The sequence below is a fragment of the Haliaeetus leucocephalus genome, unplaced genomic scaffold, assembly GCF_000737465.1.
Source record: "Haliaeetus leucocephalus isolate CR32 unplaced genomic scaffold, Haliaeetus_leucocephalus-4.0 Scaffold196, whole genome shotgun sequence".
Classification (NCBI taxonomy): Eukaryota; Metazoa; Chordata; class Aves; order Accipitriformes; family Accipitridae; genus Haliaeetus; species Haliaeetus leucocephalus.
In genome coordinates, this window is record NW_010972632.1 from 336007 (window position 1) to 354732 (window position 18726).

The 18726-nt window shown below is 47.0% G+C and overlaps 1 protein-coding gene across 1 annotated transcript in view; it reads right to left on the reverse strand.

Annotated features, from left to right (window-relative positions):
- Positions 1-18726, reverse strand: part of GRIN2B (glutamate receptor, ionotropic, N-methyl D-aspartate 2B) — a 205203-nt gene that overhangs the window by 25419 nt on the left and 161058 nt on the right. The window contains exons 5-8 of the mRNA XM_010565845.1: positions 4293-4501; positions 3802-3973; positions 2985-3138; positions 1302-1427 (exon numbers count right to left, since the gene is read on the reverse strand). Of these exons, the coding sequence (XP_010564147.1) occupies positions 1302-1427; positions 2985-3138; positions 3802-3973; positions 4293-4501 (661 nt within the window). The remainder of the gene's footprint in view (positions 1-1301; positions 1428-2984; positions 3139-3801; positions 3974-4292; positions 4502-18726) is intronic.

Consider the following 18726-nt stretch of genomic DNA (forward strand, 5'->3'; position numbering starts at 1 on the left):
AAATGGAGGTGTGGGAGGCCATCATAGACTGGTTCAATGGCAGCCAAAGTAACATTAGCCAGAGCATTCACTACCAAATAAGCACTGCAGTCTCTGCAGCAGATTTCTACATCTTCATGTTACATCTGTCAGGGATAGTATCTGCCTGATCATGCAGTACTGTGCATAATTACTCAGACATATTGATACTTGCAGCTGCAGTTCAGCTAACTTTATAACTGCACAACTGCATACCTGTACTAAGAACTGCTTTCAGTTCCACATCTGTATTAATGTCTCTCCAGAGATACCCAGGTTTGGCAGTATTTACTTGTGTCCACAGCTCCATGTGGTTACAATCAGTTGCCATAAAGGCCCTCCACAGCTCCATGTTAAGAGAGAAGTTCTCCACTTCCCCATATGTGTGGTTCTGCCTGCATTCTCATTAACCCCTTTTTTTTCCACTCCTCTCCAATTTGACGGCATAAATTCACTCAAAGCACTAGACCAGGGAGCAAACAAGTCATTTTCCAATAACTGTCTATCTGCCACTATTCTGACGGGACCAATAAACCCAGAAAGGTCTGAAGGGCTGATTTGTCGGGGGTGAAGATATTGAGATGACAGAAGGCCCAACTTGCTAATTGTTTTCATGCCAATAAGGCAAAAAAGGCTGTCTCTTAGGCTGTCTGTCCATCCTCCCTTTAACTCATCAGGCTGTCTTCCGAAGATCAGAACCACAGAGATGGGTCACTCACTCGTTCCCATTTTTCCTGCTGCCCTTGCAAAATAATCCATCACCCACTTCCAGGAAAATGAGCTTTGCACTTTCTCAGTTGGCCTTAGCAAGCCAGACAGCCAAGGGGGAAGGGATGTGCCCAGGTGACAGATGTGGAGTCTGGAGGACATAGCACTATGCTGGGAGGCTGGCAGAGCGGCTTGCTCTCCGGGGAGACATAGCACTGAAGGATGGATTGACAGTGCTGAGCCCTCTGATTGCCTCAGAGAGCGCAGCACCATAGCCACTGCCAGCATCGGCTACCAGGACCCATTTTCCCTCAATGAGAAACAAGTTGGAGCTGGTGCATGCTTTAGAGATGAAAGGCAACACAGCTTCATCTCCTGAGCCAAGCAAATTATCCATTATACACATCTGCTCTCTTCAGAGCCTTTTTTCCGCCTCCATCCCTGCCCTCTTTAGTCTGAACACAGAGCTCAGAGCAGGCTAGATCCATATCATGTTCAAGGCAAAGGAAACACCCCAACAAAGGAGCCGGGACTGGAAGCGAGAGAGGATTATGGCAAGGAGGGACTTCCCTTACCTCTGCCATCAGCAAGGCACCGATTATAGCCCACAGGGCTGAAGTACTCAAAGACGAAGACGGCCACCGCAGAGATGATAAGCAGCATCACAAACATCATCACCCATACGTCAGCACTGAAAGGCTCTGGAGAGGAAGAGAAAACCATGGTGAAAAACCTGATACACCACCTCACCCCTCCCTCACCTCCTTTGCTCTCCAGAGCACCCCAGCGACAGTGTGGGGCAAACCGGGCTGAGGAAAAACAGAAGTTACAATAAAGCCTTCAACCAGAATCTGAAAAACTTCTTGAATTGGGAGAAGTGTTGTTTCAGTCTCTGTACTGACTGCATTCCTTCTTACTGTTACATTTCTGACACATGGCTCCATCTGGAACCACATGCAGCCATTGTGGCATGCATTGATAAAATAAAATGCATTGATAAAAAATTGTTCCCAGGAAGTCCTCCAGCACCATCTGGACAGAGTGGGGAAAATCAAGCAGAACTGGCAGAGTTTCAGACAAGCATCCAACTTTCAAGATGCTATTGAGCCAAAGAGCATCTCCAAATTTCTGAGGTTCAGCCATAATGATAGTAGTTTTTTCAGCTATTCTATTCCTGTAGCAATGGGAACACTGGCTCATTCTAGAAACGTTAGCATTCATATTCTGCAAGTGTTTGGTCTCTGCCAGGTCTTCTCCTTCTCCAAGCCTGAACTGATAAAGATGGGACTGAACCAGATCAGAGAAATTTAGAACTTTACTCCAGACTGTAGCCAATATTGCAACCTCAGTTAAACTGCAATTCAAAATTTTGGAGTCAACTTTATCGTTGCTTTGACATACCCCAGCAATATTGGTGGACTTGGCTAAAAGTAAAAACTCCTGAAGAATGAGTAGTCATGAAACTCCTACTTAAAGAGGTTTGGAAAAATTTCTTTACCTATATAAAGTTATTTCTGTTTGTAAATGTTCTCAGGATGCTGGCAGAGAGCAGACAGTAATTATATAACTCATATACTGTGTTTGCTGCATCATAAAGCATTTCAGAAAGCCAAATAGTAGATACTAGGAAGACATGGATGTCTTGGGGAAATGCAGTATCATTTCTGCATTCTCTGATCACCTTCCACCACCAAAGGACATTAGAAATCAATCACTTTATTGGAAGACACAGTGTCAGCACAGAACTGATGGCTCAACTCTTCTTGAAAAGTTCTATTAGATTTCTAACTTCTACCAGTTGCTCTGTCAAGGGAGGGTCAAGTTAATACCTTCTTTACAAATAATGCCTCTCAGAGTGCAACAATTTATTGCCAATTGTTATCACTAAGTACTACGGCATACCAGCTATAAGGTTTGAATCAATTTTCTTCTGGCCTACACTCCTTGACCATACTATTAGTTGAGTCAGTGGGAAACCACATGCTGCAGAGTAGGTCACAACTCTGAGTGAGCCCTTCTTTGCTGGGATCAGGCATACAATTGCTGAGAAATGCCTTGGAACTCCTAGGCAGTGCCTGTTTGCATTTGCCTGGATTTTGCTTGCTTGGGATTTAGAACTAAAACATCACAGTTTATTTTTATACACCTGTCCCACAGGTACTCCCAAAAAGGAACTTTCAGGCTAAGAATCACAAGCAACCTTCACCTAATTTTTTATGAACACTGGGTGAAGTTTTAATTTTAGATTAAAATGATACCTAAGAAGGCAGAAGGTGAGACAGTTCCATTGCTACGTGACACCATGACACTGATTCCCGTCTCAATGAAGGGCACAGAGAAATCCACCACTTCTGAACGCTCCTCATTAATGGTGAGGGATCCCACAGCCATATAGGCCCGTTTGGTGACAACCTGGAGGAAGGAAAGGAAGAGATCACACACAGACCCAAGGCACCTCTGAAGCACCACAGCCAAGCCCCTTCTCACCTTCCTGCCTTTCCACACAGTCCTTTTACTCCTGTAATCCCATTCCTTATATTGTTTCTATCGTCTCTCCTTTCTAATCTTTCATCAGGACACATTTTTCTTTCAGGAAATCTATAGACATTAATCTTCCCTCAAAGCTGGTATGTGTATAAAAAATAAATCCGCAGAGGTCTTAGGATAAACACATCATCCACTGAGAAGACATCTTATCTCATTTTTCTGTCCTTGCTTTCTCCTCCCTCTAACACTGCAAAGTCTTATTTCAATCTTTATGCACCTTATATATGATCTAAGCATCATCTAGGTTGCAGCCTCTCTGGTGCATGGATATCACCCTCTTTCTTTGACTGTGAAGGCTGAATTTGTGACACTATAGAGAATAATAATTAATCATTGAAGGTAGTCATGGCCAGCGTGTCAGAGCAGATTAATTCACCCAATGCCCAGAAAGAATCCAGGCCAATCATTTCTATAGAGTCACCTCTGTCCCTGCCCCGGGCAGGGGCCCAATAATGATGGGAGATCAGACCTGACCCATGTCACCCAGCCCAGGGATGAAGCCCACCATGCCCTCCCCTTGCTGCTGACCTCTCCAATCATTCCATTCCACGTCCCATTGATCTTTTTCCCATGCTTGCCATTAGTCACCAAGTAGAGGTCATAGGTGAACTTGACAGACTTTGAGATTTTCTTGAGGATGTCAATGCAGAACCCCTTGCAACATTTCTTCATGTAATCTGGCTCCTCATCGGTTTTGTTCCTGAACCGTCACAACAATAATGGGTTAAAAGACTGGGCAGAATTCCCTTAATTCCCTTCTGTTGCCAGTATGCACTCCCCCTCCCACAATATAATGTGGAGAATTTCACTTGTGCTATCTGTGCCGGAGGGTGAAGGGACACACTATGATGGTTTGCCCAAAGGGGCCAGTCATGAATGGACACAGGCCAGGCTGGGCAAACCGAGGTGACTTGTCTAAACAGGATTATCAGAGTATGATGGTATTGGCCCAACAGACTCTCTACATTCTGCTGAGAAGGGAGAGCCCAATAGGAGGACAAAAACCCAGGGGTGCATACTCGGTCACTATGCGTTTTTGGCAAGGGACCGTGTTCCTCATGCAGGTGCCACTTAGGGGGTCCACGTTCTCCACAATAACGAACGGTGCCTCTTCCAAGGTCACGATACTCAGGTGATCATCCTCGCGTTCCTCAGAGTCAGGATACAGCTCAAAGCGGGGCCACACGTAATACTTCATCTGCAACTTTTTTTCCTTCCATTTCCCCACCTGTGGAGACACAAACCACAGAAGATAGACTTCTAGTTGCCCCATCCCTCTGCATTCACCACAGCTCCTGCAGGCCTGGGCAGCAGGACTACTCTGGAGTACCCAAGCTCATGGCTCATGTAGGATGAGGACATTTCTGGGGAGAAGGGTTCTGAGTAAGTGGGTTCAAACCATCAGGAAGTGGAGAACAAGAAAGATGTCTGGTTTGTCTCATCTCTGTGATGGTCTCACCCTCTGGGAGAGTGAGTCGATGACCAGGGTGATACCATCACCGTGGTCAAACAGACATGATGTCTTTCAACTTTCTCAGCCAAACAACAGGATCAGAGCTTGTTGTCTCCTGAAATGTTGACTTCAGCCTACTAGCCACCATAAAAATGTTTTTTTTCCCTGATAAATGAGGAAAAATATATACAAATGCTGAAACAAATGTCATTTTGAAACAAATAAATTTGAATACTTCACTTGAAAAAGTCAAAACAGAACTTCTTTATTTTTTCAAATTTTTGTCTTCATTTCTTTTCAGTGAAATTCATCAAACAGATTAATTTTAGCCAAACTTGGTTTTGTCCAGAAATAACTTGTTCTTCTGGAAAAAGGTTGCCCATTCCTAGTCAGGACTGAGTTCTTCCAAGAGACAGGCAACTGAAGAGAGAGATGTTCTGCATTTTCAGGAGTGTCTTCACAGGAGAACAACTACACTGAGATGCTTGATAACAGTAGTTCTTGCTATCCCCTGCTAAGGCCTTACTGAAATACCTACTCTTGTCCTTTCGCAATGACTTGGTTACATACCTTAGCTGGCAACAAGGAATTGCTCTATGTTTCTGACACATGCAAAACAAAATCAAAGAGCATCTATGATTTTTTAATCTTGCTGTTTTTCCATAAGGATATATTGCAATTTTAGATCTTTTCATTTTCCATTTCTTAAGCAGAGATCATATCTTCAGCGGTCAGAAAAGGGAGATGGGACTCAGTTGCCTTATACCTACTGCCACAAATAAGAGCTGTTTTGAAGCCGCTCCAGTCCCTGAAGAGATGATACGTGTAGCACACCCACTGCCCATGGTAGACCATTCCTTGAAAAAACTCCAGGAAAAGAAAAACCTGAACATCAACTATGCTTTCAACTATCAAAGTCTTGCCTTTGTTCTCAATTCCCCCCCTCACAGTTGACACTAATTAGCACCTTGGCTGGCAGCTGAAGCTGGGAGGCCAAGAAATTAACTGGGCTTTTAGAAGGAACTTTCCTGCACAATCCTCAAAGAAAGCCCTCCAGGCCAGGGCTGAGACACGTTGACGTGATGGCAGAGGCAGTGTGGGTGTGTGGGAAGCTTGCACAACTGCTCTTAGCGGTGTACCTGCTTGGTGGGTAAACAGAAAAGCTTCATTCCACCCCTCCCACCACCCCCAAATTTCAGTCATTTATTTATTTAAATGACAGGACAGGAGTGAGAAGCACTTATTAGAGGCTCATTAGGTGTCAGCGGTTATTCTGTGAAACTCAAAGCCCAGCTGGGGTTTGGCATTTGAGAGCTGCTAGAATTCACATAAAACACTTGTCACCTTCAAAACAAACAAACAAATGCTTCATCTGGCCATGAAAGAAAAAATCCACTCTGGGGCCTTGTGGAGAGAGAAGAAAGGCAGACGAAATCACCCAGAGACAGCAGCCTCCCCATCCATCCCTGCAGTGTAAACACGGCACCCCAGTGAGGGCAAGGCGGTGGGTTTTGTAAGAAGGGGCTGAGGTGGCCAGGCAGCTGGTCTTACCTTCCCAAGGCCCCTTATGACAAGCAGTTGGCAAAATATGCCAAGGAGAGCTTGCCCCTAATTTTCCCTCCACGTGTAGAGTCATGCTGCTTGGACCAGCAAGCAGGGTAGACAGCTGGTTTTCTTCTTTCTCTCTCTCTCTTTTTTTTTGTTTGTGTTGTTTTGTTTTGTTACTTGAGTGGGCAGGGAGGAGTTGTTTTAATTTTTAAACACACTGGTGGCCCCTTTTGTCCACAAAAGACAGGTAGTATTGTCTAGGGCAGCAGATGGTCTGTACTCACGCTAATATCTAAGCCTGGATGTGGAGAGCGCATTTCTGAGGGAATAAAGAGCATATACTCACATCATCACCCAGGGTCTGCTCTGCCGTGGACTTCCCACTTGTTGACCAAGCAGGTCAATTTATCATCATTTGAGCCTGACATTTCTGAATGGCAAGTGTAGCCCTCAAGTAACTGAGCTTGAATCCCCAAAACCAGTTCAGAGAAGCCACCAGACAAGCAAGAATAACTGCACACACAGGCCTCAGTAGGGACCAGTGATTAAGATGCTGCACAGAACAGCCCAGACTTCAGCTCAGTAACATTAACTTATCATAGAAATAAGTGGTTGATGAAAGAGACATCTTGCAGCATCTCAGCAGCACTTAGATATCACAGTAATAGGCATGATATAAACCCCTAAGTGATAAATTAGATCAGATAGGCAAACACAATTCGTAATTACCCAGAAGTTCTCTGGGACAGAAAGGGGAGTTCATAAGGCTGTGTGCCAGACACGTTTCACAGTGTTGTACTACACGGACAACATTATGAAATTAGGATAACAATGACAGTCTTGCCACAGCCTCCTGCACACTGAAGCACCTAGCCGGCAAATACAGTAGTACACATCCTTTCCTTATTATCCTAACAAAATAATTCTAAGTTGTCCAAAAAGGAAGAAGAACAGGATGTAAGGGAATGTTCTGACCTAAATTTTCAAATTAACTATGGAGTGTCTCAAGAATACATGCAAATACTGCATTTCATAGCTAACCCTGACAATCAGGCATGCCATATACCTGCAGACACGTACAGATATGAATAAGCAAAGTCAGAAAAGCTTTATGAATTTAGAGGGGGCAGACTTCTTTCCATGCTCATGCATGCAAGGGTCAAATGTGTATGCATGTAGTTAAAGAAGAGCGGACTTAAGCAACATGTGGGCAAGGACAGTAAGGATAATAAGAAACACCGCATGTGCAGAGGACGGAGACAACGCAAGAGAAAAAAAAGTGCATCGTGTGCTAGATAATCTGCTGTGAGAGGGAAGCAGTAATTCACTGTGGGGACAGAGGTTAGCCACAACAGAATTAAATGTCACAGATTTGCCCAGGTAATGATGCCTACTCTTAAAGAATATAACCTGCCAAGCTGTGCAGAGCAGAGCAAGGCACTTCTGAAGTCTCAGGGTACTTGGTATTAACAGCTTGTGAACTGTTATTACTTAGATTTTGCTCAGTTCTTGCCTCAGCAAAAAGAGGAAAAATAAACCATCCCAGGCATCCTACATATTTGTCACCCTGCAGTTTCAAGACCCACTGGGTGTTCTCCAATCAGAGTCTAGTCACCCAAACTCCCACTAGGAGCCCTGGAGGGTCACAGAATCAGCAAAAGTAAGCATGCTCGGGATCTTTAAACCCCCCTTTCTAATCATAGTCTCCAAACGCTAGGTATGTTCCTGTATGCCAGGGCAGGGCTCCTAAGAGCCAGAATTTCACTTTAACTTCCCCTTGCTCTGTCTCTACCACATCTCTTCTTATCAAGAAAGGAAAGTCACTTTGGTTTGGGGATAAATTTGGAGAGGTTGAGAGAGGGAAGCAGCTAACTTTTACCGTAAATATGAGATCCTACTTTGGATAACAAGCTGTTGGAATTAGAAGTCCAATACATTTGCAAAGAAAGAAAGTGAGAGCTATTGTAGAACAAAGAGTTAATCATATATGTTATTGGTTTGCCTAAATTTATAAGCTAACCCATGCAGACAAAAGGTAAGATTGACTATGCAAGGGGAAAATAAGTGAGAGCTTTCCGAAAGCCTTCCAGCAGGCTGGCAAATTGCCTTAACCGCGGTATAATGCAGCCAGAATAAAGGTGTTCTGCAGTATGTTAATGCGCATCTTTAATGAAAGGTGTATCATATTAGTTCCCTGAAACTAATTCTTAACTGAGGCTTTTCTCTCCTCCCAAGGGGAGCTAAGGCTTGTAACAGCCATTTGTGGCAGATGTTTGTCTAACCTGTCCTTACACTGACAGAGAGCACACGGTCTCCGTGGGCAGTCTATTCCAGTGCTTAACTATCCTTCCCATTAAAAAGGTGGGTTTTTTTCCTGATGTCTAACCTAAATCTTCTTGCTGCAATTTATACCAGGAGAGTGTATTTCCTTATTCTTCTACCTGTGCTCCTTTCAATGTTATCAGGTCAGTAAGATATTTATAACACAGGGGAGTTGGTAGTCTCATTCAGTGGATATCTTACATGCTACACTGGGAAAAGCAACTGCCTGTTCAAATGACCAGCACCCAGTCTCAGCATTTACAAAATCCTTACCCAGATGGGTAGTATGGACAAGTACAAGCTACTCCCATGAACTTCCAAATTGTCTGTTCCAGCCAGGGCAGAAGCCAGTCTCTGAGCTCCTCCTAGTATGCCAAGGCAGGACTTCAAAACACAAGAGCATCTGAAGAAACCTCTAACTAATGTGAACAGATGGAAAAACAAAACCTCCTAGAAATTTGGCTTTCAAGGACTAGGCGGCAGAATACAATTCTGGATAAAACCAGAAATGTTCAGATACATTTCTTAGGCAAGATGCTTAGAGGCATTGTATTCGTATTTGGGGTGAAGGTTCAGGGGAAAGCCTGAACCTTCAGGTGCTTATTTTTCAACAGGCTGCAGGAAAACTACGTCTGGGCAAAGTCTTTTCATAGTTTTTATTTCATTCAGGGTCCCATTTGCACCATGCCTTGCACCACTCTCTTTTCATTTACAATCTTCTCTCAATTCCTGCCAGTCCTGCTATAGAAGAAACAAAGAAAGGAACAAAAGGGATTTGCTTTCATTTACAGAAGAAAGACCATTCCAAACTCACTTAGGACTTGAACTGCTTTCTGCATTTCCCCAAAAGTTCAATGTTTCCTCCCTTATTATGATGGGTTTTTTCAGAGAGCTGAGGGGCTTGTTCATTCCAGTGGGGAAGCACTAAGGCAACAACACAGAGCATGAATTAGAAGCCAGAAATTCCCTATTGCACCAAGGACCTCTGGAATCTGATGTGCACCCTTGTGCCTCCACTCTACATTGTGTACAGTGGAGATAATGGTATGTTTTCACCTCTGGGGTGCACTGAGTAGATAAACACAGAAAAGGCCATGAGGCTTACAAATAGTATGGAAATGAGGAGACACACACACATGTCTAGAGCTAGATGAAGGAACATATACAGCATGTATCTGTGAATGGTGTAAATGTGAAAACTTCCTGTCTTTTATCTTTGCTGTCAGATAGTTAACTGGAAAAAGCTTATGTAACTTTTACACCTGATTTTAATACATGAAAAAGGGAAGATCAAATATAGAAAAGGTAAAGGTAGGATGTTGGGCAGCAGGCAGAAAATAGCAGTGTTATTGGTAACATAGCTGATGGAAAAGCATACCTAACCCCTCTGGGAAGGAGGGAGAGTCCAGGGAGAAATAAGAGTCTTGTCAGTACAATTTGTACAGATCCTGAATGAGGACATGGGAAAACCAGAACAACTGGGCAGGAGCTGAAAAGGGCTACTGTAGGAATAATAGAAACACTGTAGAAATAGCAATTATAACTGGGACACCGCCAATGGAAGTATGCACTGCTCAGGATACATAAATGTAAAGGTAAACCTGGGGAATGCTGTTGTAACCTTAATGCTGCCGTAGACTGTGAAGAGATAAATCATGCATAAATAAGTGGAATCATTTGGGACTGAGATAGTTTTTGGAAGGCTGGTGCAAGATATTCCACCAGGACTGAACTACAGAGATCTACTGTAGCTCCACAGGCTTGGCTTTCGGTCTGGGTAAGGATGTCATTACTGTTATTAAAGAGAAATTTTATCAGGAACTAAGTCATTATGGGAGACTTTAGCTTCATAGAGATAAGGTGGAGAACAAACACAAATTTTAGCAGCAGCACCCTGATGTCTTTTTTTCTGAATCTGATAGTTGATACATTTCTTCACCCCCAAATTACGCAACAGCCAATAGGTTGTGCTGTTTTACACTCGGTTTGGGCAAAGCAGCAACGAACCTTACAGAAAAGCTAGGTATCAGAAATAACCTTGGATTGAGCGATTAGGGGAACAGAGAGCCTGCCTTAAAGGAGGAGATTAAAAAGCTTGTTTAACCTAGATAAATGAAAGCCAAGAGGGGATATGACTGCTCTGTATAAATAAAGGGGGGATAGATACACAAGGGAGGACGAAAAGGTTTTTTTAAGCAGAAAAACAATGTTGGTGCAAGAACAACTGGTGAGGAAATTTGCCTTGAAAATAAGATGGATTTTAACCATCAGAGGAGGGAAGTTCTGGAGTTGCTGCCTGCAAGGAGCTGTGAAAACAACTAAAATGGAGTTGAGAAGAAGCACAACTGGTTTGTATAGGGCTATATGATGTTGCTGCCTAGAGCAGCAGGGATGGGACCAGGTGAGCCTTTCCAGTCCAGTGGCCTTAAGTAAGCAGAAGCAACAGTAGGAATTCCTCTGTGGAAAACCTTTTCTCCTTGACTTTTCAGCCTGCAGATGTCAAAACTCAGTCTTAGTCATTATATCTCTGTCCCCCAGCTAACTCATATAAACACAAAGACTCATGTTATTGATATCTCCACCTCCTAGGCTCATTCAGCACCAAAACCTTCTCCAGTGCCCTGATAATAGAACATTCCCCTTAGCCTTCACCCAAGCTGGTTATGACTCTCACATTTGCAGTGCTGACATCACAGCCATTACCAAATGTATAATTCCTGTGATGCTACAGGTCTGTATCCTCACATAAGGCTGGGCTACAGCAGGTGGAGAAGAGATGCCACAGAGAGCAAAAACCTCCTGTTTACAGACACTTAAGGTGATTAATTAGCCACATCAGCCAAAGCAGACAAGAAATGGTTGTGAATGCTCCACATGCAAAATTAATTAACACAGAAACAACACTCCTTCCTGAACCTCAAGTTCACCTTCCACAACCACCTGGGGAAGGCTGCTTTCTTCACTGCACCTGCAGAAGCAGGAATTGCTTCTAATAGCCTTTCAATTAAACACGTAGGCTGCAGGAGATGGTGGAATTTTCTTCCCTCTATATTTATACAGCACCTAGCATATGCCAGAGAGAGGCTCGGTTTAGAATACAGACAGGGTGAAGTACTTGCTCTTGCTTTACAACTCATTCTGGGCATAAAAGCTCTTTGCAGAAACAGTGTCCCAGCTCACTGAGGTCTGGCATTTACACAGCTCTTGCCATTTTTGCTGAAACATTTCTTTCCTGGTGCATTTATATGCTTTTTGCAGTTGCTGAGGTCCTGTCCCCTGCCATGATTAGCCTGAGAAGGTTAATAAGATATACTTTGAGCACTTCTGACTTCTGCAGATTTAGTGTACTATGGAGCTCCACTGGTGTCACAGAAAGGTCAGAGCTGTGAGAATGCCAAAGTGTTTGCCTTGGCAAATCATTCCTCCAAACCAGAAGGTACCAAGAGATTGCTATGGGCATAAAACCGGCCAGGATCACCCAATAGCTCCCTCTGGGAGATGGTGGTGGCCTTGGCAATAGTGCTAACTTGGTAGCCTGGGAAGTGGTTCATCCAGGCAAGGCTGGCTTATGCAGGAGCAGCATGGTTTCCAGGGGGACGTATTGTTCAAGGTCCTCACTGTTACCTGATGGACACATAACCACGATTTATGGAAATGCAGACTGCAATCAGCCCAGACATAATTAGGAGACATGAGGAGAGAGGTTAGAGGAAGGTGCTTGTGGCAGTGTGGGCTGTGATCTGAGCAGGCTGGAGGATATAACTCAGCAAAGCTGTAGCTCTGGGGCAGGGAGGGTCTGTGTGTGTGTGTGTGTGTGTGTGTGCAAATCAGGTGTTAGGATTTTGAAAGAAGAATTAGAAAAAAAATTGTATCTTAAACACCGCAGACTGACTATACCATGCAACATAACCCACCTCCAGCTAACAGGCAGTGACAGCACCTGACTCAGGCTCTTACTTCAATAATGTTGCATCCTTAAAACCATCATGCCCTTCTGAAATGACTCTGTGTGAGGACAGGGGAGCTTAATACAACGTCCTAAACTCCAGCAACATCAGTCTATTCTGATTCTGGTCTGGGAAATAAAATCTAAAGCCAGGGAGTTTATACTGCTCCTATCATTGCTAATCTAAGGTGAAAGAAGGTTTCACCTTGAGCATCTCTACTGCTCTCCTCTGCAGAGCCATGGGGCAGGGGAAAATGCAGCAGCGATACTGGTAAGATTGCATGTTTTGTATCACAGGGGGTTTGGGAGTCACAAAGCTTTAAAGAAAAATGTATTTTTATGCGCATGTATAGGCATCTAAATGCTTTATGAAAGCATTTTGCGGTCTCTAGGAGTGCATCCGCATCGTGCAGGTGTGTGTCTGCATCCAGTACGTGTCCATGCATGTAATGCCCTATCTAATGATTTTTCCCCTTGGCTTTCCCTGTTGAGCACTGGGCTTCAGTTTGCATTTTGCTGAGCTTTCATTTCTTTCACTCAGACTTTTTTCCCCCCTAAAACATGTTACACTGAGGGAGGGATGGGCTTGCCAATTCACACTGCAGTCTGGGAGATGGTTTAGAGCTTTGGCTGCTAAGTGGGTCCTGTACAGCAGCGCACAAAACCTGGACGTGCCTTCCCCTGTGCAGTGACACCTACTCTTTACACAGAGTGAATACCTCTCCCAGCGTCTTGGGACCTGAGGCTGAAGGAATGTTTAAAAACACAAATCCAGAGGAAGGCCAAAAACGTTTCCTTGTGCTGAGAAAAGCTACAGGTTGAAGCAGGCCCTGGCGAGGTTAGGAGAGGAGGCAACACGGAGAGAGAGGGGGTGGGCTGCCTAAAGCTCGCTGTTTTCTGAGCTGTGCGAGCAAGACCGAAGGCGCTGCTTTGAAAAGCATCTCCGAGAACATCAGAGATCCTTTAACCTTCACCGGGGGGTGTCGCAGCGGGCGAAACACCTCCCCATCCCGCATACACCAGCCAGAGCCCCTGCCCTCCGCGCAGCAGCCCTGCATTGCCCCCGTGCAGCGACGCACGCCTCCCGAGCGAGGCACAGGCTGGCATGGCCGCATGCACGCCCCTTCACAGAGAGACGCAGGGTGCTCAGCTCTTCTATCGCCGTGAAAGGGGAGGAACACGCCTCCTCCAGAGGAATTTCCGCGCACGTCGGGAGCGAGGTTTCAGCCGAGGCAGTTAGAGAGCTGCACGCCCCCGTTCCTTTCCTCTCCCACCACTGAGAGCTCTGGGCAGGTGGTCGCAGATGCTGTCCCCGCTCGCCGCACACCCTTTGTCCGGATCCTGGCCCTGGATTCACACCGCCATAGCTATAGCTAGCCCCACCGCCTCCACACCTTCGGGGTGCGTGTCTGCATCCCCCCCCAAACCTGGCACATGGCGGGGGGCCTCGTGCGCTGCACCGGGGCCGTCCCAAGGGGTAGCCAACTGAGCCACTGCTCCAATTTGTCGCTAGATCTCCAAACTGAGTAGAAACACCAGCTCTGCTCTGCGCTCTGGTTCTCTGCCAGGTCTCTTCACTCAGGTTTGCAAAGGGGCCAGATGGGAGGCAAAGCTGTGGGATAGGGGCAACCAGGGTCACCCTTGCTGCGTTCCTTCTACCCCGTGTGTGGTTAAGGGGGCTGCTCTCTGGCATCCTTGCACCTTTTCTTGTCCAGAGTTTCCCCTGCCTGTCTCTATGGAGAAGACATGGAGATAATCCCATTCCCTGACTCAGTTTCTCCCTCCCTCCTCCTTTCTTTTATTCACTCAGGTGCTCCCCAATAAACACAGGGGGACGGGGGAGGGGGGGGGGGGGCGGCGAAGCAGAGGCAGAAGACAGCCCCCACCTCACCTGTGTGAGCAGAAAGGGACTGCAGTCCCTCATGCCCCAGCTCATCAGCCCCCCACCTCCCGTCCACGCACGGTCCTGCCCCCGTCCCTGGTGTGCACCCACGGACACGGTCCCCACTGCACAGAGCTGTCTCCTCACTGCTGCCCTGCTGCCCCCGTGCCAGGACCAGCCACGGGACTGAGACCAGTGCAAGCGGTGGAGAAACCTGCAGGGATGGCAGAGTAACTCACGGTGTGATTTCCCCCCCCATCTCAGCTCCCACTGACTTAGAGCTGGGCTGGGTGGTTTGTTCCCATCCCAACTGTGCCCAAATGGTAGCCTTAACTCTGTCCTGAAATGAAGTGCTGGCCCAAACCACAGCAGTGTCAGCGCTGCACGTCTCCGCCAGCAGCAAGCATTGCCGCGGTACTTCTGCCGGTGCTGCTACACACCAACCTGTCGTACGGGAGAGGCTGCCAGACCAGCCGGGGCTCCCAGGAGCTGCTGTGGGCTGTACTTCCCAGCTGGAGACTCCTGCCTTAGGAGCCCGTGCTTCAGCCTCTCTGGTGAACGAGGGCTCCAGAAAGAGAGCCCACAAGCTGCGGGACCCCCACCTGACCCGCCGCTACAGCCAAGTACTGGGCTTTGCTTGAAAAACCATGGTGCTCTGCTGCGTTTGGGCAGAGCATTAGACAAGACCCGCCAGCTCCATCTCCACCGTACGGAGAAGCCGCGGCCCGTGGACAGAGCCCACCAGCGGGACAGCAGGTTCGCTGCACCCGTGGGCATTACTGCCGCGCCGGCTGGAGCCAGCAAGCACTCTGTGAGCAGCAGGGAGCGGCTCTGCCAAAGATTTCGCTCCTTTCACATCCCATACACAGGTGCAGACACACACACACGCACAGAGGTACCCCCAGCAGCAGTTATCCTAAGCTGATCTGGGCTTGGAGTCCCGGCAGAACTGCCAAGGGCCCAGCTGAGGCCATCTGGGCTGCAAGTCACCTCTGTGCAAAAGGAGTACAATCAGACCTGAGCATGGGTAGAGAGGGAGGTAACCTTGAAATCAGTGATTTGGGAAGGAGAGAGGAAGCTATATATTTGCCAAGCCCAGCTAGCAAAGAAGGGCTAAACCAGGGACTGCCTTCTTGAGAGCATGGCCTTAGGGAGATAAAATCCTCCCTTCTCTCAGCCCTGATGGACCCTCAGGCACACCCATTTTTCAAAGATTTGTCTGTCATTTTGTGCCTAAACACGTCAACACAAAGCAGATCTTGTGCCATTCCCTTTCTGCAGCCTAAAAGTAGGAGAACAGGCATGACAGAGACAGTCTTGGAGACATACAATGAAGGTAAGGCTCTCAGCAGGCTGCAAAAGGTCTTTTGTGGCACACGTAAGCCCACACATGGAATGACTTCTTGCAGTCTGGAATTAGCTGGATGATTTCATATGTGTATTTAAATGTGTGTGTACTGTGTAGTTACCTCTATTATAAGGGGAGCAAGTAGTAAGCCTTTAATTAGGTTCTCTGACACTTTCCATTACAAGAGTCTTCAGGCCGGTTCCCTGAGAAAAGCCAACATCGCCATGTTTTGCAACAGGCGTTTGAAAGTCAGCAGGGAAAAAACCCCGAGGCTAAGGACATGATTTTTACTTTGGCCCATCAAATTTCATTCACTCTTAACTGCATTATAAACTGTTAAATAATCATCATTTCTTTTCTGTCACTTTCTTGCAGAAATCCTGGCAGACAGCCCAAACAGCATCTGAGCATAAACGTGTTAAGAACTAAGCCCATCAACACAGTAAATCAGTGGGGACATCCCCACCAGTACCACAGTCAGTACAAGGAACACCTCAGCTTTGGCAGAGCAAGGGAAAGGCAAAAGCCTGATCAGGCTGCCCACAAAATGGGGACAAACCATCCAGGTTCTCCTCTCTCTTTTAAATGCACCTCGCTGTGAAAAGGTCACTTGCACTCGATGCAGAAGAAAGGCAAACCAGTTTGAGCTGTCATGACTGTCTGTGGAAAAAGTAGAGGTTAGTCACTGGGTTGAGCAGTCAGGCTCTGTGCTGAAGGCTTGGCATGCATGAGAATGAACAATGTATTTCTACGGAAAAGATTTGGGGTTTTCCCCTTAAAAACAAAACAAAAGAAAACACACATGCAAACCCCCCCCCCCATAAAACAAACTACACTAAAGGAATTTTACTTAGGTTGAAATATTAGGAAATGGCAGGTTTACAGTTTCCTTTTCAGCCTTCCCTCCATCCTACTTGTGTGTGGACATTTTGATTCAAGTTTTAATTAACAAGTGGATGCAACTCTCTCCATGGGGTCCCTGCCTCAATCCTTGTACTGCAAAGAAACTTGAAGAAGCAGAATTAAGGTGGCCCGGGAAACAAGACTGGCATTTCCTAGCTTGACTTCACAAGCTAAAAATGAAATCACGGTTCTTTTATTTTCTGTATGTAATTGGTTATACAGCTTGAATATGCACGAGCTCTTACAAAACCAATAAACAGGCCAAGAAAGTATCAACAAAGATGGAGAAAGAGCTATCCATGAATCACCAAGCACTGGCAGAGGAGAGAGGAATAAAGAAACGGCGATGGACAGCGAACCAATCAACCAGTGTAGAGATTATGCAATCCCATTTCATGACAAAAGAAGCAGCGTTGACCTTGCCAGGGGGTTGAACGAGGTGAAGACAGTAGAAGCCAAATCAGAAGGTAGCATTGGAGAGAGGTGGAAGTGGGTGAAGCTGGCAGGTCCCTCACGGTCATGGTACCCAGAAGGTGAGAGGAAAGTAAGGCACTAATCAGGCAGATTATGCTGCAGGCAGGTTTCTCCCGTTACGGCAATATGCCTGTAACAGGCTAAGGGAGAGAGAGGGCTAGTCTGCATGGGAGGCATGGACAGGACCAAGCTGGTCTGGTCTGTGTAACCTTAAAGAAGAAGCACGAGGGTGGGGGTAGATGGCATGGGGACACCAGGCCAGTTACAGTCCAGATGCTGTCTAGCCACATTAGCCCAGCAGGGCTAAGCTGAGAGCCGAGGCAGCTTGCCAGGCTCACGCAGCTGCCTTGCACCGCACCATGCTGCTGCGTCCCCATGGCGCTGCTCTGCACGGCATGGGTTTACCATCACAAGTCTACGCCAGCGCAGGCAACTCATAGCTGGGTTTCACAGGGCAAACTTGCCCCAGGCAGCTGCAGCAGCTGTGCAGAGCGCAGATGCTTTCTTCCCAAATGTCCAGGAGCGAAAGGACCCAAGTGCTGGCTGTAATCTTGTCCTGTGCTTACTCTGTGACCTTAAGCAAGCCACTGAAGCTTCCTGAAGCTCAGTTTTCCCTTTATAAAAGGCTTTTAATAATCCATGCCGCATTGCAAGGGGGATGAACAGGGACCTAACAGCTGGGAGCAATGACAAAAGTCAGTCTAGTAAGGAGATGCCTCAGCTCATCCACCCCGGAGGAAATCATGCAGCTCGGGGCTGCACCTACAACATCCCCATGCCCCACATCAGACGAAGGAGCTTTGCCGTAGAAGGGTGATGGTTACCGCAGAGCGGCTGTGTGCACCGGCAGACAGCAGTGGAAATTGTCCTGATTAATGACAGAGCGGCAGTACAGCAGGTCAGGCATGTAAATCGACACTTGTAAAAGGAACAGTAGGATTTTATACGGTACTCGCTAAGGACTAGTTTGGGATCAGGAGATTAACTGAAGCTCGAGAGCACATTCTTGGGTCCTCTCCAGCTGCTCTGGAAGCCGAAGTGGCACAAGTGACCAGGCAGCTGTCTTTCCTGGCTCTCTGAAGACACCTTTCCTGGAAGAGGGAGCACAGCGATGCTGGAGCTGGCACAGCAGCCGTCAGCCCTGCCCCTTCCAGCCTCCAGGAAGCATACCCACCTCACCTCCCACACTCAACATAAAAAATCAGCTGAGGCCTGAGGCCCCAGCTCTCCGCCGGGGCTCTGAAGCAGCCTCTCTGCCACCCCAGGACCCCATCCAGTAGGTCTCCATGCACAGAGGTGAGATGTGGGTGGGCGGGAGGCTGCAACCTCCCCGGAGGGCAGGATCGCGTCTCCTGTCCTGCCCTCCTCGGACCCCCTCCAAGGATGCTCCCCAGCTGTGGCTGAGAGCTGTGGATCACTAACGCGGTGCTGTCTCGCACGAGGAAACGGAGGCAGCCTCCGAGACCTGGGCAAGGACCGAGCCTTGGAGAAGGACCGGCTGATGGCAGTCCTCAGCGATGGGACAGGCACCGCGGTGGGGTGTCCTGCCAGGTGCAGAGCAGCCCCACGGCCAGCCC